Source organism: Heterodontus francisci, chromosome 22, assembly GCF_036365525.1.
Source record: "Heterodontus francisci isolate sHetFra1 chromosome 22, sHetFra1.hap1, whole genome shotgun sequence".
Lineage (NCBI taxonomy): Eukaryota > Metazoa > Chordata > Chondrichthyes > Heterodontiformes > Heterodontidae > Heterodontus > Heterodontus francisci.
This window is the reverse complement of record NC_090392.1, coordinates 39,805,794-39,826,952: the sequence shown is the minus strand read 5'-3', so window position 1 is coordinate 39,826,952 and position 21,159 is coordinate 39,805,794. Positions and strand designations below refer to the sequence as shown.

At 47.3% G+C, this 21,159-nt stretch overlaps 2 protein-coding genes across 2 annotated transcripts in view; both read left to right on the top strand.

Moving 5' to 3' along the window:
* The window catches only part of LOC137381545 (zinc finger protein 850-like), an 81,986-nt gene extending 61,354 nt beyond the window's left edge, over nt 1-20,632 (top strand). Inside the window, exons 9-17 of the mRNA XM_068054241.1 lie at nt 745-833; nt 3,734-3,894; nt 4,200-4,317; nt 8,013-8,480; nt 8,604-8,712; nt 10,133-10,266; nt 10,719-12,855; nt 19,673-19,858; nt 20,543-20,632. Of these exons, the coding sequence (XP_067910342.1) occupies nt 745-833; nt 3,734-3,894; nt 4,200-4,317; nt 8,013-8,480; nt 8,604-8,712; nt 10,133-10,266; nt 10,719-12,081 (2,442 nt within the window). The 3' untranslated portion in view covers nt 12,082-12,855; nt 19,673-19,858; nt 20,543-20,632. The remainder of the gene's footprint in view (nt 1-744; nt 834-3,733; nt 3,895-4,199; nt 4,318-8,012; nt 8,481-8,603; nt 8,713-10,132; nt 10,267-10,718; nt 12,856-19,672; nt 19,859-20,542) is intronic.
* Nucleotides 13,695-16,468, top strand: LOC137381328 (zinc finger protein 239-like). Its single transcript, XM_068053736.1, has one exon. It carries the CDS (start codon nt 14,901-14,903, stop codon nt 15,489-15,491), a length of 591 nt encoding a protein of 196 aa, XP_067909837.1. The 5' UTR covers nt 13,695-14,900; the 3' UTR covers nt 15,492-16,468.
* Nucleotides 20,633-21,159: the final 527 nt, after the last annotated feature.

The following is a 21,159-nucleotide window of genomic DNA, read 5'->3' as shown; positions in this document are numbered from 1 at the left end:
TCTGGGGACATGGGTTGAATCCCACCACAGCAGAAGGTGGAATTTGAATTCAATTACTAAATCTGGAATTAAAAAAGCTAATGATGGCCATGAAACCATTGTTGATTGTTGTAAAAACCCATCTGGTTCACGAATGGCCTTTAGGGAAGGAAATCTGCTATCCTTACCTGGTCTGACCTACGTGTGACTGCAGACCTACAGCAATATGGTTGACTCTTAAATGCCCTCTGAAATGGCCTAGCAAGCCACTCAGTTGTATCTAACTGTTATGAAGTCAATAAAAAAGAATGAAACCGGACGGACCATCTGGCATCGACCTAGGCACTGGAAAAAACAACAGCAAACCCAGCTTGTCAACCCTGCAAAATCCTCCTTACTAACATCTGGGGGCTTGTGCCAAAGTTGGGAGAGCTGTCGCACAGACCAGTCAAGCAACAGCCTGACATTGTCATACTCACAGAATCATACCTTACAATGTCCCATACACTGCCAATCACCATCCCCGGTAATCGCCTGCTTAGGTCGGGAAAAAGAACCTGACCGATCCACAGCTGGCCTGACCTGAGCCCGCCCCCGACTCGACCCAACCCGACCATCCCTTTACTTACCTTCCAACTGGGAAGCTCCACGGAGCTGCAGTGCATGAGTGATGACATCATAGTAACGTCACTTGCTCACTGCGTAGATTCAGTTTCGTCCCGGACTTCCAGCTCAGGTAAGTTTTTTATTTTTTATACTTAACAGCAGAGCACTTACCGTGTGTGTTCGGCCCGACCCAACCCGAGCCCGAAAGCCGGACCTGAATCCGGCACATGTCGTCGTGTTCGGATCAGGTAGCAGGCCTTAAATCCCCAGGTATGTCCTATCCCACCGGCAGGACAGACCCAGAAGAGATGGCGGCACAGTGGTATACAATCAGGAGTGCGTTGTCCTGGGAGTCCTCAACAGCGACTCTGGACCCCATGAAGTCTCATGGCATCAGGTCAAACATAGGTAAGGAAACCTCCTGCTGATTACCACCTACTGCCCTCTCTCAGCTGATGTGTCAGTACTCCTCCATATTGAACATCATTTGGAGGAAGCAATGAAGGTGGCAAGGGCACAGAATTTACTCAGGGTGGGGGACTTCAATGTGCATCACCAAGAGTAGCTCGGTAGCACCACTAAGGACCGAGCTGACCGAGTCTTAAAGGACATAGCTGCTAGACTGGGTCTGTGGCAGGTGGTGAGGGAAGCAACAAGAGGGAAAAACCTACTTGACCTCGTCCTCACCAATCTGCCTGCTGCAGATGCATCTGCCCATGACAGTATTGGTAGAAGTGACCACTGCACAGTCCTTGTGGAGACAAAGTCCAGCCTTCACATTGAGAATACCCTCCATCGTGTTGTGTGGCGCCTTCACATTGAGAATACCCTCCATCATGTTGTGTGGCACTACCACCATGCTAAGTGGGATAGATTTCGAACAGATCTAGCAATGTAAAACTGGGCATCCATGAGGCGCTGTGGGCCATCAGCAGCAACAGAATTGTACTCAACCACAATTTGTAACCTCATGGTCTGGCATATTCCCCACTCTACCATTACCATGAAACCAGGAGACCAACCCTGGTTCAATGAAGAGTGCAGGAAGGCATGCCTCAAAATGAGGTGTCAACCTGGTGAAGCTACAACACAGGACTACTTACGTGCCAAACTGTGTAAGCAGCGTGCGATAGACAGTGGTAAACGATCCCATAACCAACGGATCAGATCCAAGCACGACAGTCCTGCCACATCCAGCCATGAATGGTGGTGGACAATTAAACAACTAACAAGAAGAGGTGGCTGCACAAATATCCTCATCCTCAATGATCGGGGAGCCCAGCACATCAGTGCGAAAGGTAGGGCTGAAGCATTTGCAACAATCTTCAGCCAAAAGTGCCGAGTTGATGATCCATCTCAGTCTCGTCCTGAGGTCCCCAGCATTACAGATGCCAGACTTCAGTCAATCCGATTCACTCCGCGTGATATTAAGAAATGACTGAAGACACTGGATACTGCAAAGGCTATGGACCCTGACAATATTTCGGCAATAGTACTGAAGACCTGTGCTCCAGAACATACTACGCCCCTAGCCAAGCTGTTCCAGTACAGCTACAACACTGGCATCTACCCGGCAATATGGAAAATTGCCCAGGTATGTCCTGTACACAAAAAGCAGGACAAGTCCAACCTGGCCAATTACTGCCCCATCAGTCTACTCTCAATCATCAGTCAAGTGATGGAAGGTGTCATCGAAGTGCTATCAAGTGGCACTTGCTTAGCAATAACCTGCTCAGTGATGCTCAGTTTGGGTTCCGACAGGGCCACTCAGCTTCTGACCTCATTACAGCCTTGGTTCAAACATGGACATGAGCTGAACTCCAAAGGTGAGATGAGAGTGACTGCCCTTGACATCGAGGCAGCATTTGATTGAATATGGCATCAAGGAGCACTGGCCAAACTGGAGTCAATGGGAATCGGGGAAACTCTCCACTGGTTGAAATCATACTTAGCACAGAGGAAGATGGATGTGGTTGTTGACGGTCAATCATCTCAGCTCCAGGACATCACTGCAGGAGTTCCTCAGGGTACTGTCCTAGGCCCTTCATCAGCTGCTTCATCAAGGACCTTCTTTCCATCATGAGGTCAGAAGCGGCGATGTTCACTGATGATTGCATAATTTTCCGCACCATTTGCAACTCATCAGATACTGAAGCAGTATGTGTAGAAATGCAGCAAGACATGGACAGTATCCAGGTTTGGGCTGATAAGTGGCAAGTAACATTTGTGCCACACAAATGCCAGGCAATGACCATTTCTCCTTGACATTCAATGGCATTACCTCACTATCAATATCCTGGGGTTTACCATTGACCAGAAACTGGAGTAGGCATGTAAATACCGTGGCTACAAGAGCAGGTCAGAGGCTAGGAATCCTGCGGCAAGTAACTCACCTCCTGGCTCCCCAAAGCCTGTCCACCACCTACAAGGCACAAGTAAGGAGTGTGATGGAATACTTCCACGTGCCTGGATGGCTGCAGCTCCACCAACACTTAAGAAACTCAACACCATCCAGCACAAAGCAGTCTGCTTGATTGGCACCCCATCCACAAACATTCACTTCCTCCACCACCGACGCACAGTGGCAGCAGTGTGTACCATCTACAAGATGTACTGCAACAACATACCAAGGCTCCTTAGACAGCACCTTCCAAACCAGTGACTTCAACCACCTCGAAGGACAAAGGCAGCAAATGGTTGGGAACACCATCACCTGCATGTTCCCCTCCAAGCCACACACCATCCTGACTTGGCACTATATCGCCGTTCCTTCACTGTCTCTGGGTCAAAATCCTGGAACTCCCTTCCTAACAGCACTGTGGGTGACCCTATCCCAGATGGACTGCGGTGGTTCAAGAAGGCAGCTCACCACCACCTTTTCAAGGGCAATTAGGGTAGGTAATAAATGCTGCTATCGCCAGCGATGCCCACATCCCATGAAAGATTTTAAAAAATCTTTGTCAATACCGTTGTTATGTCCACATAAATAACATGCGTAGACATACCCCTATGTCACCACTCTGGAAAAAAAACTTTCCTCTCTTGTTTCCCCAAATTGTAAATCCCCGTCTCACACACTCTCCCTCATCCTTGTGCTGAAATCCAAACCCATTGCATGATCTGCACCATTCCATTCCTCCACTTCCAGTTTACTTCCTCGCTCTACTCTGGCTGGGTTCAGGTGTACGTCTCCTATGAGCAAAGTGAGAATCACACTGCACATGCTCAGAGTAAAGTTCTGGGCTGAGTATGTGAACTCGGCTCCTGTAGCCATCGATGGGGCACGTTCTGCCATGCCAGGAATCCCGGGTAAACATTGAACATCTCCTTTAATTCCACTTACTTCCTCCAAATAATATGTGTTACTATGGATATCCAGTTAGGTCTGAATTATTCCTGCCTTTTCTGGGACATGTGGAACATTTTTGTTCCAATCTTACCCAGGCCCATTCCCTTACCTCTTTTTCAGATACATTAATAACTGTATTGGTGCCACTTCCTGCTCTCAACCTGAACTGGAAAATTTCAGCAATTTTCACCCATCTCTCACATTCACATGGTCCATCTCTGAGTCTAAACTTACTTGACTTCTCTGTCTCCTTTTATGTGCATAGGCTATCGATCAGTCTTCACGAGAAGCCCACTGATCTTCACAGTTACCTGGACTACACTTTCTCACACCCTGCTCCCTGTAGGACACTATTCCATTCTCCCAGTTTCTCTGTCTCCATAGTACCTGTTTTTCCGATGCTACCTTCCACAGCTATGCTTCCAGTCTGTCTTCCTTTTTCCTCAACCGAGGACTGCTACCCCCCTCAATTCGTGATAGGGCCCTCGACCGTGTGCTTTCCATTTCCCACACATCTGCTCTCACCCCTTCTCCTCCATCCTAGCATGACAGGGTTCCTCTTGCCCTCACCTATCACCCCACCAGCCTCCACATCCTTTGCATTTTCCACCACATCCAATGCAATGCCACCACCAAACACATCTTCCTTTTCTCTCCCCTTTCACCATTCCATAGGGAATCTTCTTTCCTCAACACACTGATGCCCTCTGCAATTACCCCAAACACCCCCTTCCAATGCAAGCTCAGGAATTGCAATAGCTGCCCTTTTCCATCTTCCTTTCTCACTGTCCAAGGCCCCAAACACTCCTTCCAGGTGAAAACTCTTTACATTCAATTTAGTCTACTGTATTCACTGCTCACAATGTAGTCTTCTTTATACTGGGGAGCTGGGCACAGATTGAGTGACTGCTTTGCAAAACACCTCCATTCAGTAAGCTTCTGGTCACCTGTCACTTTAATTTTCTGCACCACTCCCGCTCCGACCTCTTTGTCCTCAGCCTTCTCCACAGTTCTAATGAAGCTCGAAGAACAGCACCTCCTTTTTCGATTCAGCACTTTGCAGCTTCAGACTCAATGCTAAATTCAACAATTTCAGATCATAACCTCTGCCCTATTTTATTTTTGGATGGCAGCTGTTGGTATTCTGCTTTTACCATTTTCACCTTTTCTAGATTCATATTGTTTGTTTATTTGTCCTATTATCATCTCCTTTTGTCTTGCACCATCATCCCTTTTGTCATTTAATCTCTTCTGGTTTCCAGCCCATCACCCACCTTCCCTTTTGTTCTTTCCTCCCCTCCCTCCTTTCTCTGCCTCTTGTTTGGAACCTGATCTATCTATAACTTTTTCCAGTTGTGATGGAAGGTCATTGAACTGAAACATTTACTCTGTTTCTTCCTCACAAATACAATCAAAGCTGCTGAGTATTTCCTGCACGTGCTGGTTTGATGACACAGATTTCAGATGATTGGCAAAACTAGAGAGGACAGGAGGAAACATTTCTAGACTTAACGAGTTGTCGTGATCTGGAATGCACTGCTTGAAAGGGTGTTGGAAGCAGATTCAATAGTAACTTTCAAAACAGAATTGCATAGAGAATTGAATGGGAAGAATTTCAAACCGTGCAGAAGCGCAGGGGAGTGGGACTCAGTGGCTCTAAAAACAGTTGGTATAGGCATGTAGAGCGCATAGGGTCCTTCTGTTTTACCAATAAATGGACTGATAAGTGACTAATGCGATAACTTTTTTTTTCCAAAATATACTTTATTCATAAAAATCTGTAAAACTTACATTGCCAAACAGTTTCAAACAGCACCAAAAAATACAAACATTGCAAGGGAGATCAGTTTCCTTCAATACTATCATGAGTTTCTTCACAACCCTTCCATTTCACAATTGTCATGCCAATTACAGTTTTACATTTACAGTAAATGAAAATATTAACGATACAGTTTGAGGGGTTTCCCATGGATCCAGCCCCTCAGTCCAGCTTGGTGGGGGACCTTACACCGTGGTCTTTCCCCATTGAGCCTTTGCTGCGGCTGCCCCAAGCTTTAGTGCGTCCCTCAGCACGTAGTCCTGGACCTTGGAATGTGCCAGTCTGCAACATTCGGTGGTGGACAACTCTTTGCGCTGGAAGACCAGCAAGTTTCAGGCAGACCAAAGGGCGTCTTTCACCGAATTGATAGTCCTCCAGCAGCAGTTGATGTTTGTCTCGGTGTGCGTCCCTGGGAACAACCCGTAGAGCACAGACTCCTGTGTTACAGAGCTGCTTGGGATGAACTTTGACAAAAACCACTGCATCTCTTTCCACACCTGCTTTGCGAAGACACATTCCAGGAGGAGGTGGGCGACCGTCTCTTCCCCACCACAGCCACCGCGGGGGCATTGTGCGGAGGGGGCGAGACTTCGGGTGTGCATGAAGGATCTGACAGGGAGGGCCCTTCTCACCACCAGCCAAGCTACGTCTTGGTGCTTGTTTGAAAGTTCTGGTGATGAGGCATTCCGCCAAATGACTTTGACGGGCTGCTCGGGGAACCATCCGACAGGATCCACCGTCTCCTTTTCCCGTAGGGCCTTGAGGACATTCCGTGCAGACCACTGCCTGATGGACCGGTGGTCAAAGGTATTTTCCCGCAGAAACTGCTCCACGAAGGATAGGTGGTACGGCATGGCCCAACTGCATGGAGCGTTCCGCGGCAATGTGCCCAGGCCCATCCTTCGCAACACCGGGGACAGATAGAACCTCAGCACGTAGTGACACTTGGAGTTTGCGTACTGGAGATCTACACACAGCTTGATGCAGCCGCACACGAAGGTGGTCATCAGGATGAGGGCCACGTTGGGTATATTTTTCCCGCCCTTGTCCAGAGATTTGAACATCGTGTCCCTCCGGACCCGGTCCATTTTAGATCCCCAGATGAAGCGGAAAATGGCTCGGGTGACTGCCACAGCGCAGGAGTGGGGTATGGGCCAGACCTGCGCCACGTAGAGCAACAACGGGAGCGCCTCGCACCTGATGACCAGGTTCTTACCCACAATGGAGAGAGATCGCTGCCCCCACATGCCCAACTTTTGTCGTACCCTTGGCTACTCGCTCCTCCCAGGTTTTGGTGCACGCCCCGGCCCTTCCAAACCATATCCCCAGCACTTTCAGGTAATCTGACCTGACGGTGAAGGGGACAAAGGATCGGTCAGCCCAGTTGCCAAAGAACATGGCCTCGCTCTTGCCGTGGTTAACTTTGGCTCCCGAGGCCAGTTCAAACTGGTCGCAGATGCTCATCAGTCTGCGCGCGGACAGCGGATCCGAGCAGAAGACGGCGACGTCATCCATGTACAGGGAGGTTTTAACCTGAGTGCCTCCGCTGCCTGGGATTGTCACCCCTCTTATGCTCGCATCCTTCCTAATAGACTCAGCAAAGGGTTCAATACAGCAAACAAACAAGACTGGGGAGAGAGGACAGCCCTGTCTGACTCCAGATTTGATCGGGAAACTTTCCGATTCCCACCCGTTGATTGAGACTGCGCTACTGATGTTTGTGTAGAGTAGTTGGATCCAATTGCAGATTCCCTCCCCAAACCCCATTTTGGAAAGCACGTCCATCATGTAGGTGTGCGATATCCTGTCAAAAGCCTTCTCCTGGTCCAGGCTGATGAGGCAGGTGTCCACCCTCCTGTCCCGTACGTAGGCGATCGTATCCCTGAGTAGCGCGAGACTATCAGAGATCTTCCTGCCGGGTACAGTACAGGTCTGATCGGGGTGAATCACCAACTCCAGAGCAGATTTGACTCGACTGGCTATGAGTTTGGACAGAATCTTGTAATCAACATTAAGCAGTGAGATGGGCCGCCAATTTCTGATTTCTGCCCTCTCCCCCTTCTGCTTGTAAATGAGGGTGATGATGCCTTTCCTCATGGATTCTGCCATGCTGCCGGCCAGGAGCATACTCTCGTATACTTCCAGCAGGTCCGGGCCGACCCAGTCCCACAGGGCCGAGTACAACTCGACCGGTAAGCCGATGCGATAACTGTGCCAAACTAGCCTTGCGCGATGCTGACAATTCTGGCACAATGGCAGCCTTGCGGTAGAAGATAGCCCCTCTCCATCAGAAGGGCTGCAATACGCAGGCGCAGCAAGGCCCCGCCCCCGAAACCCGCCCATCTACTCAGAGCATGCGCGATGCGGCTCCAGGAAGCTGAGCAGGAGCGAGCGCAGCCTCAGCAAAACCAAATCTCAGCGCTTCTCAGGCCCTGAAACAAAGCCGTTGGGCTTAGCGGACGTGCGGCGAGGACCCCGGGGGTTTGGGGACACCATTAACCTGATGGTGCAGCGCCTCCCCCATCCTGCTCGCCGCTTCCCGGCTTCTCCCATTTCAACCGAGTCCGATTCGCAACAAAGGACAAAAAGTCACCCAGAATGCTGTGCGTCTGGACCTGGGGAGCATGCGCACTTGAAGTGCATGGGGGAAAGCAGCACATTGGATAGAGCCATTTCTGGGACGCAGAGAATTGTGGAAATTGCGGACGCCATTAGTCAGAGCTGTTGGTAAGTGTTTTACTGCAGGCTGACAGAAGGTCAGCGACCTGAAACATCAATTTTGTTTCTCTCTCCACAGATACTGACCAACTGCTGAATGTTTCCAGCATCTTTTTTTATTCAAATTTCCAGCATACGCAATATTTTGCTTTTGTTTTACGAAATGTCTAATGACAATGCAGAGCATGCACAGAGTGATCGTCAACACCATCAGTGCATCCGAACATTTGCCAGCTTGCCAGTATGAAACTGTGCATGAACGCACCAACGTCATTACGCAATAACTCCAGACATAATGACGTCTGAGCGTTGCATCACCACCCCTCAATGGCTGCAATTCCCACCTCCATATGCCACCTCCAAAGGACCCTCCCCCTCCCCCAAACAGTTCCCCGCTTCGGCCGCTCACTCCAGGTCACTGCTCCCCCCTCATTGGCTGCTCACTTCCCGCTTCCCCTCCTCGGCCACTTGCTCCTGACCTCGCTGCCTGCCCTCCTCGGCCACTCGTATCTCACACTTACCTCCCCCCCGCAACCACCTGATGATTGTTACCCACCACATTGCCTGCCGAAGTGGCGGGGCGGGGAAGTTGACAAGGGAGTGAGCGGCTGAGGGGAGGCAGCAGTGATGTGGGGAACGAGCAGCCGGTGGGGAGGCAGTGGGCAGTAAGCTGCCGAAGTGGTGAGGCGGGGAGCAATCGGCCAAGGGGGGGGGGGGGGGGGGGGGTAAACGGCGAGGTGGGGAGCAATCGGCCAAGGGGGGGGGGGGTAAACGGCGAGGTGGGGAGCGAGCTGGGTAGCGAGCGGCTGAAGTGGCAAGGCAGGGAGCGAGTGGTTGAGGGGGGGAAACGGGAGGCAGTGGCAAGGCGGTGAGCAGACGGGCACGGGAGAGAGCAAAAGAGAAGCGGGGTATTGTTGGGGATGGGATGGAGACGGTGATCGCAGCCATTAAGGGGGTTTGGGTTTAATTTGTTTTTTGTGACAAAATGGGCAACTACATTTTTATTACTGGCAGCTGGCTGAGACGTCGCAGACAGTGATATTTCAGTTAATGAGTCTGCATTTTTGCATGTGCCAGTACTGCGCCACCTTGTGGTTACATTGTCAGCCATCGCAGCCTTTGTTTTATTACAGATGTTGGCCTTAGAACGGAGTCTAGAAACGCAGAGTAATTTTATAATCAGCGTGCATGTTGCATGGGGAATTCAGTCTCTGGCCTTCTCTGTTTTTTGTTGCATCAATTTGAGCTGGAGTGGAGACAGGAAAAGTTGCTGTGTTTATCCCCGAGTACCTTTGAGCCTAGTTGGGCCCAACAATTTCTGATATGGGACTGTCAAGGGAGGTAGATTCTGGGGGAGATTGGGTTGCAAAACAGGTCTTGTCTGTGCAAGGTAAAAGAATACTATTTTAGAACCAAGTATTTATTTAGAGGTTCCTTATCTATTTTACATATACCAATTTTCTAATTCATTCTTGGGATGTGGGCATCATCAGCAAGGCCTACATTTGTTTGTCACCAATCTCCAGTTGCCCATTAAGAAGGTGACGATGAGTGTTCTCCTTGAACCACTGCAGTCCGAACGGCGATATATCTCCAAGTCGTGATTGTGTGGAACTTGGAGGTGATGTTTTCCCATGCACCTGCTTCCCTTGTCTTGCCAGGTGGTGAAGATTGTGGGTTTGGGAGATTCTGTCAAAGTTCTGGTAGAATTGCTGATGTATAAAATCCCGCTCATTGACGCCTTCCTACCTCTCTCCTCCCATAGTGGCTCAGAGTCTTGTGTAGGCCCAGACTGGTTGGTAGGTTTCCTTCTGTGAAGGACATGAGTGAAGCAGTTAGGTTTCTACAACAGTCTGGCAGCCTTCATGGTCACCTTTTCTAGTGCCAGCCCCACTTACCAGAGTCATTCAGCTCAATTTCACAATGTGCCTTTTTATTTTTATGGCTTCTATCTCACGCTCCTTTTCCCCTGTTTTAAATTAATTTTACAGGCATTAGAAGGAGAGGAATTGCAGATAGGGAGCTCAAATTAAGCATCACATCAAGATCTGAGAGGCACTAAATTCATCAGATATGAATGTCATCAGCCTTTGCACATTGAAGCAAACAGCACCATTCACACTCGGGAGAAACTGTACATGTGTTCTGTGTGTGGATGAGGCATCATCAACCGATCATCTGGCTTGTCAAGACACAACTGTAGTCACACTGGAGAGAAACAGTGTAAATGTGGGGACATTGGGAAAGGATTAATTACCTGTTTGAGCTGGGACCTAATAGGTACATTCACAACGGGGAGATGCCATTCACCTGCTCCGTGTGTGGGAAGGAATTCACTGATTCATCCCACCGGCTGAGACACCAGCGCATTCACACTGGGGAGAGGCCATTCACCTGCTCCACATGTGGGAAGGGATTCACTCAGTCATCCCACCTGCTGAGACACCAGCATGTTCACACTGACAAGAGACCTTTTAAATGTTCTGACTGTGAGAAGAGATTTAAAAGCAAACAGGATCTGCTGAGACATCAACACGTTCACACTGGAGAGAGGCCGTTCACCTGCTCCGAGTGTGGGAAGAAATTCAGTAATTCATCCAACCTGCTGAAGCATCAGCGAGTTCACACTGACGAGAGACCTTTTAAATGCCCAGACTGTGGCCAGTGCTATAAAAGCTCTGAGGAACTGACGTGCCATCAACGTGTTCACACTGGGGAGAGACCATTCAGGTGCTCTCAATGTGGGACTGGGTTCAGGCGATCATCTCAACTCACTGTACACCAGCGGGTTCACACTGGGGAGAGGCCGTTCACTTGCTCCTTGTGTGGAAAGGGCTTCACTTGTGCATCTCACCTCACTACACACCAACTTGTTCACACCAATAAGAGACCTTTTAAATGTTCTGACTGTGAGAAGAGCTTTAAAAGCAGAAATGAGCTGCTGACACACCAGCATAATCACACTGGGGAGAGGCCGTTCACCTGCTCTGACTGTGGAAAGGGATTCTGTCGTTCATCCCACCTGCTGATACACCAGCGTGTTCACACTGGGGAGAGGCCGTTCACCTGCTCTGACTGTGGGAAGGGATTCACTCAGTCATCCATCCTGCTGATACATCAGCGAGTTCACACTGGGGAGAGGCCATTCACCTGCTCCATGTGTGAGAAGGGATTCACTCAGTCATCCCACCTACTGAGACACCAGCTTGTTCACAATAACATGAGACCTTTTAAATGTTCTGACTGTGAGAGGAGATTTAAGACCAAAAGGGATCTGCTGACACACCAGAGAGGTCACACTGGGGAGAGGCCATTCACCTGCTCTGTGTGTGGGAAGGGATTCACTTATTCATCCCACCTGCTGAAACACCAATGCAGTCACACTGGGGAGAGACCATTCACTTGCTCAGTATGTAGGAAGGGATTCACTTGTTCATCCCACCTGCTGAGACACCAACGAGTTCACACAGGGGAGAGGCCGTTCACCTGCTCTGTGTGTGGGAAGGGATTCACTCAGTCAACTCACCTACTGACGCACCAGAGAGTTCACATGCAACAGCAGGGGTTGAATTCTGCTGTTATTGCTGCTGTTAATCACATCCAGGACTGAACTATGATCATTTTGTCCATTGGGGTTTGTTTTCACTGATAATAACCCCTCTAACTGGGCTGGAGTTTAATATTCTGGATAAATGTGAAATAATTCAGCTTTGTTTAAAAAACATTATTGTAGATTTTTGTCTTTTCCATCTGAGTGTTTAGCATCACCTGGCTGGAGCTCAGAAAGGACAATCTTTGGGGAGGATCGTACGGCAGGAACAGAACTTCAGCCTGGGCACAGCCCAGGAGCACGATTACCATCCACATCTTGTCCCGTTTGGATAAAATCAAACATAGTGTTTATTCTCCATCTAGTTACCTGACCAAATACAATAGGTCTGATGAAGGGTCACTGACCTGAAAAGTTAACTCTGCTTCTGTATCCACAGATGCTGCCAGACCTGCTGAGGATTTCCAGCATTTCTTGTTTTTATTTCCGATTTCCAGCATTTCTTGTTTTTATTTCAGATTTCCAGCATCTGCAGTATTTCGTTTTTATATTACTGTACACAAAGTTGTTATTAATCACATCCAGCACTGAACCATGGCGGAGGATCCATGCACTCGTGTTTCTGTATGACTCATAGGATCACAGAAAATCATTTCCCATTCACGTTTATTGCTTGGAATAGCGGATGTGTTACCGAGAATTCCCCGCGGAGGTGGGGATATCGTGCTGACTCCAAAGGAGCTCAGTGCGCAGGCGCGGTGCTGGACTGTATCTGGAGCATGCGCAATGTCACTGATCGGAGCAATGGGAGGGCTGGAGACGCTTTTGCAGCGGGTGAGAGCTGGTGGGGCGCAGGGGAGGAATCGAGCAGGTGGGTGGGCGGGGCGACCACAAAAAACTGGTGTAGGCCGTAAAACCCGAATAAGAACCTCCAGGTCCGGCGTTTGCAGCTCCGGGGCTTTTTTCCGGAAACATTCGCTTAATGCCCGCCATCTTATTTGAGCGGGCAGCGGAGCGCATGCGTGGACATGTTGGTGATGGCACAGAGAATGGGCGGGGCTTTAGGGGAGCAGGAGAGAAAATCATTGCTCGGAATTTTAGGCTGGGCGGGAAGCTGGCTAGGGGAGCCCAATCGGATTTTTGGCACCCGAGGCCCTTAATTGGTCTTGAGCGGGACTTCCACCTCCTTGAGGAAGTCATATTAGTGGGCCATTCGGCCCCTCTAGCCTGCTCCACCATTCAATAAGATCATGGCTGATTTGTTTGTGTTTTGAATTCCACACTCCCATCTACCCCGCTAACCTTTGATTTCCTTGCCTAACAAGAATCTATTTGCCTCTGCCTTAAAAATATTCAATGACCCTGCCACCACTGTCTTCTGGGGCAGAGAGTTCCAAAGTCACACAACTCTCAGAGAAAAAAATTCTTCATCTCTATCCTAAAAGGGTGACCCCTAATTTTAATTGCCCCCTAGTTCCACTGCTGGCCAATCAGCGGGCTCGCAGCTTAGTCCCAGCAACGCCACTGGGAGCAGTGGCCACTGCTGAGACTGCACCCAGCCATGGGAGGCAAGTGGAAGGATGCCTGAACAGAGGTAAGTTTTTAGGACCTTGCTGGGGACAACTTGCTGGGCCTGGGGGTGGGGGGGGGGGGGAGTGTTGTGCATTGGGAGCGGTTGGGGCTTTGAAGGCGGCCCTCTGTGGAGCACAGGGTGCCTGATAAGGAAGGTTCTCCTCCCCCACAACCCACCAGAGGTCTGTCTGGTTTGAGCAGGCGGGGTTCTTGAGGCAAGAGCAAAATACTGCAGATGCTGGAACTCTGAAATGAGAACAGAAAGTGCCAGAAATACTCAGCAGGTCGGGCAGCATCTGTGGAGAGAGAAACTAAGTTAATGTTTCAGGTCTGTGACCCTTCATCAGAAATGTTCTGCTGCCTGACCGGCTCAGTATTTCCGGCACTTTCTGGACTCATTTCAGGGTTCCTGAGGCCTTTGCCGTCCGGCCGCCAAGGGTAGAATACCTGCGGTAGCGGGAGGAGGCCCTTAAGTACCAGTTAATTGGCCATTTAAGGGTCTTAATTGGCCTGGAGCAGATGGGCTGTATCTCTCCACCGCTGCCCCGGTTAAATTGCAGTGGGGGAGGAGGGAGTTGGGAACGGGCCCTCCCCCACCACCTCCCACTCAGTTTTACGCTGTCCCCCACTACCAGCCCGCTTGTTTGAGAGCCCAAAAATTCCGGCTATTGATTTTATTCTACTCTGCACACGGGCTGGAGAACTGAACCCAACCAGAGTAGAGAGAGGGGGAAAACTGGTAGTGGAGGAAAGAAATGGTGTGATGGGTTTGGATTTCAGCACAGGGAGGAGGGAGAGTGTGTGGGACAGAGATTTACAGCTTTGGGGGAACAAGAGAGGAAAAAATATGCCATAGAATCTAGAATGTCTGTTCCGAATTTCTATTCTGTACTTACAGTGATGACTTTTGTAAACTCATTTTATAGGGGATTAGAAGTGGAGGGTTTGCAGAGAGGGAAACTCAAACCAAACATCCAGATCTGACAGTCATTCAGCTCATCAGGACCTGAATATTATCAGCCTTCAAATGCGGACGTATAAATGTTTATCAGTTCTGTCTGTGGGAAAATATTTCAAACATTAGCGTGACTGGGAAAACACAGAGAAACCTCCTCCCCACCCCCACCCCCACCCCACTCCGAGTGAGAGTATTCCAGTTTACAGACTGTGGAAAGAGCTTTAACCAGTTACACAGTCGGAAAAAACATCCCATCATTCACAGTGGGGAGAAACCGTACACGTGTTGTGTGTGTGAAGGAAGCTTCAACTGATTGTTCAACCTGGAGAGACACAAGGACACCCACAACATGGAGAAACCGTGGAAATGTAGCGACTGTGGGAAGGGATTTAACTACCCATCGCTGCTGGAAACTCATCGACGCAGTCACACTGGGGAGAAGCCGTTCACCTGCTCCGTATGTGGGAAGGGATTCACTCAGTCATCACAACTACCAGCACATCAACGAGTTCACACTGGTGAGAGGCCATTCATCTGCTCTGAGTGTGGAAAGGGATTCACTTCTTCATCACAGCTCATCAAACACCAGCGAATTCACACTGGTGAGAGGCCATTCACCTGTTCCATCTGTGCCCAAGGATTTACTCAGTCATCCCACCTGTTGACACACCTGCGAGTTCACACCAGGGAGAAGCCGTTCACCTGTTCTGAGTGTGGGAAGGGATTCACTCATTCATCTACCCTGCTGACACACCTACATGCTCACACTGGGGAGAGACCATTCGTTTGCTCGGTGTGTGGGAAGGGATTTAATTGTTCGTCCCACCTTCTGACACACAAGCGGGTTCACACCAGGGAGAGGCCATTCACCTGCTCAGTGTGTGGAAAGGGATACATCCATTCCTCCGATCTGCTAAGACACCAGCGTGTGCATGTGTAGGAAAGGCCATTCACCAGTTGCATGTGTGGGAAGGGATTCACATGTTCACCCATGTCACTACACACCAGTGAGTTCACACAGATAAAAGATCTTACAGATGTTCTAACTGTGAGAAGAGCTTTATATCCACAAACAATCTTTTGATGGCAGGGGTTGGATTCTGCTGTTATTACTGCTTTTAGTCACATGCAAGACGGAAAGTGCGGGTTAATCTTGAGGCATATAAAAAATGTGACCATGTTTCAGAGCTCCTAGGCACAGAACGGAAGGCTGCTTTAGAGTAAGGAAGAATGACAGTAAATGCTGGAAACATGCTGTAAGATCAGAGATTGGTGTAGAACTGTGATCTGTTCCTGACTGAAAGTGAAACGGCAGGTTTAAGTTCCCAGTCTGAAAATTACTGAGGTGGTTATTCTGTGGAGATTTAAAATGTTTGTGTGGCAGTCCTGAGTCTACCAGTGTAAGGTAATAACAACAACTTGTCTTTATATAGTCACTTTAACGTAGTAAAACACCCCAAGGTGCTTCACAGATGATCAAAAGCTTGTTTGAAGAGGTAGATTTTGAGAAGGAGAGAGCAGTTTAGGGAGGGAATTCCATAGCTTGGGACCTCGACAGCTGAAGGCCCAGCTGCCAACTGTAGTGTGATGGAAGTGGGGGGTATGGAAGGGGTCAGAATTGAAGGAGCCCAGGGAGTTCGGACGATCGTAGGACTGGAGGAGGTTCCAGAGACTGTCTGCCATGGAGAGAGTGGACACCTCCATGGAGGTGGCTCTGAAATGGGTCCATGCAGGCCCTGACCACAGCCATGCAGGAGATGTCTGCTGCCTTAAACAGGATGACAGATACTATTATCTGTGGCCTTACAACACTTCACATCTCCACCAAGCTGGTCTGCAGCAGAATGGTAGGAATGATGTGAAGTTGGTCCAGAAGAAGGATGATGGAGAAAGGAAACATGGAAGTGAGACAGTATGTACGGGGTGAGGGTTGGGGGGGTGGGGGCGGGGTTCATTGCTAGATTTCTCTCAACTTCAAGTGCCTATGCTGCAACAAACAAGCTCCTCCATAAAATTAATGGTGTAAAGAATAATAATCAGACATATGTTAACCTGTAATGTGTAACTGTAATCATTTACAAAACATATGGTCCTTAGAGGAGTAGTTAAAAATGAAACTGCCTGTGTGCGTACACAAAAGTAGACGCTAGACAGTTGGAATATTGGAAGTGCAGTTGCAGGTGAGTGGGGCAAGGAATCAACAAGTGTTTAATGCAGTATTAAGTAAAGACAAACGTAAGAGCGTGACTTTTAAAATGTTCCCATAGGTCGGTGTCAAACCTTTACAAGACTGCTCTAAGTGACTGGATGAGGTCCCCTTTGCCAAGATTCGGGTACAAGGGACAGGCCGAGTTTCTAATTGAAAAGATTGAGAGCGGCCTGCCAATCTGGTGCGGCCTGGGCAATAACAATGCAGTCATCCACAAACTGTACATCATGCTTATCTATGGCAGTCACTTTGGCTTTGGCTCTGAGGCAAATGAGGTGAAAGAGTTCTCCATCTATATGGCATTTAACATCTGGGGTTGTGTTGTCACCAAATGCGTTCTTCATAAACATGAACAATTCTGATTTACCTCACAAACAAACATATCTCTATAGCTCTTCATAGTTATAGGAAGAACCATACCAGCTGCTGCTGTTATAGGATTAATTAATTTTCTCATATTGAAGGCATCCCTATGCAGCAGCAAACATAATATGATTGAATTCTACATTCAGTTTGAGGGAGAGAAGAGTAAGTTTAAGCTTAAGTATTTTAAACTTGAATAAGGGCAATTTTGAGGGCATGAAAGCAGAGCTAGCAAAAGTGATCTGGCAAAGTAGGTTTAAGAGAGAGGTCAATAGAGATGCAGTGGCAGACATTTAAGGGGATATTTCAGAATGCACAGAATAGATACATTCCAATCAGAAAGAAAATTCCAAGGAGAGGACCCACCATCTGTGCTTAACTGAAAAAGTGAAAGATGTTATCAAAGTTAAAGAAAGGGAAATCATGTTTAACCAATTTATCGGAGTTCTTTGAAGAAGTAACATGTGCTGTGGATAAAGGGGAACAGGTGGATGTACTGTACTTAGATTTCCAGAAGACATTTGATAAGATGCCATATTAAAGGTTATTGCTAAAATAAACGCTCTTGCTTTAGGGAGTAGCATATTGGTATGGATAGAAGATTGGCTAGCTAACAGCAAATGGAGAGTAGGCATAAAAGGGTAATTTTCTGGTTAGCAAGAGTGGTGTGCCACAGGAATCAGTGCTGGGGCTTGAGCTTTTTACAATTTATGTAAATGCCTTGGATGTAGGATTGAAGGTGTGGTTGCTAAATTTGCTGATGACATGAAGATAGGTAGGAAAATAAGTTGCGAAAAGGACAAAAGGAGGATACAAAGGGATATAGATAGGTTAAGTGAGTGGGCAAAGATCTGGCAATTGGAGGATAATGTGGGAAAATGGAAATTGTCCATTTTGGCAGGAAGAATAAAAAAGCATATTATCTAAATGGTGAGAATTTGCAGAGCTCTGTGATGCCGAGATGTCCTGTTGCATGAATCACAATAGGTTAATATTCAGTTACAGCAAGTAATTAGGAAAGATAATAGTATTTATTGTTATTGTAAGTATTTATTGAAAGGGGAATTGAATACAAAAGTAGGGTGGTTATGCTTCAGTTATACAGGGCATTGGTGAGACCACATCTGGAATACTGTGTGCAGTATTGGTCTCCTTTTTAAGGAAGAATGTCGGAGTAAGAGAAGAGTAAGAGGTGACATGATTGAAACATATAAAATCCTGAGAGGTCTTGACAGGGTGGTTGTGGAAAGGATGTTTCCTCTTGTGGGAGAATCTAGAACTAGGGGTCACTATTTAAAAATAAGGATTGCCCATTTAAGACAGAGAAGAGGAGAAATTTTTTTCTCTTGGAGGGTCGTGTGTCTTTGGAATTCTCTTCTTCAAAAAGTTGAGGAAGCGGAGTCATTGAATATTTTTAAGGCAGAGGCAGATAGATTCTTGATAAGTAAGTGGGTGAAAGATTATCGGGGGTTGGCGGGAATGTGGAGTCGAGGTTACAATCAGAACAGCCGTGATCTTGTAGAATGGCAGAGCAGGTTCGAGAGGCCGAGTGGCCTACTCCTGCTCCTAATTCGTATGTTCATCTGTTATCAGTAAGCCAGCCTGCAGCAGCTAGCATACCACTGGAGTGAAGTGTAGGCACTGAGAATGGGTGTCCTTTAATATATCTCGGTAGGAATGGTGCACTCTGCAATTATTATACATTAGGTCCTCAGAGAAGCATGTATAAAAACTTAAGAAATAGGAGCAGGAGTAGGCCATTCAGCCCCTCAAGCCTGCCCTGCCATTCAATGAGGTCATGGCTCATCTGTCCCAGGCCTCAACTCCTCTTTCGGGCCTGCTCCACATAACCCTCGACTCCCTGAGATTTCAAAAATCTATCTACCTCCTCCTTAAATACATTTAGTGACCTAGCCTCCATAACTCTCTGAGGTAGAGACTTCCAGAGATTCACCACCCTCAGAGAAGAAATTCCTTCGCATCTCAGTTTTAAATGTGTGACCTGCCTGTATAAATGTATACTGCCTGAAGTATCACTGGATCTGGAGATGCTGTGTCTTCATGAATTGCTCCTCTCAATTTACAAAGCACTATGGCAACACCCAAAGTGTCTTCCATCCTCCCTAGTGTATTGTTTCTACAACAGCAGTTAGCACATATATTGCAGGGAAATGTGCCTTTGCCAAATGTCGCCCTCCAGAAATACAGTAGAGGGGAAAAAGATCTGTACAGAATGTTCGGTGTACATCCACGGATATGATCATAGTTGAGAAACTAGACTCCAAGTCTTCAAATAACAGCAACTTGCTTGGCTCAGTTTCCAATTTTGTTCGATAATGTTCCCCTAGAGCGCCTTGGGATGTTTTACAATGTTAGAAAATGTAGAAAAGCAAGTGGTGGTTGTTGTTTTGTTGACTGCACAGGCATTAGAATACTTGCTTCATGAAACAGATTTATAAAAGAATCTGTCTTTTGGTTATGGAGTGAAAACAGCAGAAGCCAAATCTACGTGGTCCGGATAATCACACTTTCACTTGTTGTCGTTGCAGCTAGTCATGCTTAATCCAAGCATGCGTGTTGGACACAACATTGACAACTGGTCCAACCTCTCAGAATTTTCTTGTGATTGTGGCATCCTCAGTTTCTTGCTCCTCACCCAGATAAACAGTCCCAGCCTGGTGATAACATGGAACCAGACAAATGTAAATAATGTTACCAGAGAAATCTCTTAAGCAGTAAGTGTACCTTACATTATCCAACTGTGACAGATACAATAATGTAATGATTGTACCAGGCCTTTGAGTACGACAGTCAACAGCTTCTGCTTAGTATATTTGAATATAGTAACAGGCAGTCTTAAACCATTTTTGTCAATAGCTGCCAGCATTTCGTAATAACTGCATTGTTATTTATAATCTAATTAAATTCCACCGGCAGCTGCATGCATTATACTTCAATGTAACTGGAAAATGAAAAGTCTCACTTATCCCCTGTTGGTTCAAAAATTTAGGTCTGAGCATTCAAACTGCACAGCTACATCTTCAATGAAAGTGTTACATTTCACTGCATGAATAGCTTAACCAATGCACAAGTCACTGCCTCACTGGCCAAATGGACCCTGGGCTGCCTCACGGCCATGATCTTTCCCATCATTCATTGCTCCTATTGACATCATATTAATAATGATTATCATATTATCGACAAAAACACTGCTGGAATATGAGACAGTCATCATATGACAGATCTTGGGTGGCAGAAATCATGGTCACATTTTAACCAATGGAGCCTACATCGCATTTATAGTTAGAAAGCCGCAGTTGTTACAATTGCTTTCATTTGGTACTTTAGCCAATTATATTGTCATTAATGTTCATTATCTATATTTGCAAATAGAAACCAAGTGTATTTTTATTCCTCAGATTCTGTTCCTCAGCTACTGGACACACTGCTCTTATCACTACGGTTGTCAAATGCTTTCAGAAGTAAGGCATTCACGCTTGGACTCTGGTCTATGATGGGTTAACATCTATATGATCCCCAGTATTGATCATAAAGAATACTTTAGACAAGCATAGAATATTCTTTTCTTTCAACACTTCCAACATATTTTAATTCCATACTTGTAAAAGTTTGGGCTGGAGGAGGGGCACGAGGCAGTTGACTTGGGACTAGTACAGTATTCTCAGCTACCACTGATTTTTTTTCAGAACCACTGAACTGCTAGACATTTCTAAAAAGTCTTGGAGGGGGGGTGGGTGAGGTGGGGGGGTGGGTAGGAGAAGGGACAATAAGGAACTAATTAACTGACATTTTACATTTGCATTCCACTTGTATCCTTCCAGGAAATCAGAGATGCTTTTGAAGTTAAATCCAGGCCTCTCTTCAGTAACACTGCAAATTATATACAAAACTATTTCACTCTTAGAAAATTAGAATCATTTATACCAAGAAGAAAACATGACCCGAAAGTTAGACTAAACAACATGCCACTATGTCATTTCTCAAAGTTCAGGTCTCTAGTATTTACCATGATGTT

What these genes read in the sequence shown, in the direction of transcription:
- LOC137381328 (XM_068053736.1), top strand. Translation starts at nt 14,901, where the DNA reads ATGGAGAAACCGTGGAAATGTAGCGACTGTGGGAAGGGATTTAACTAC.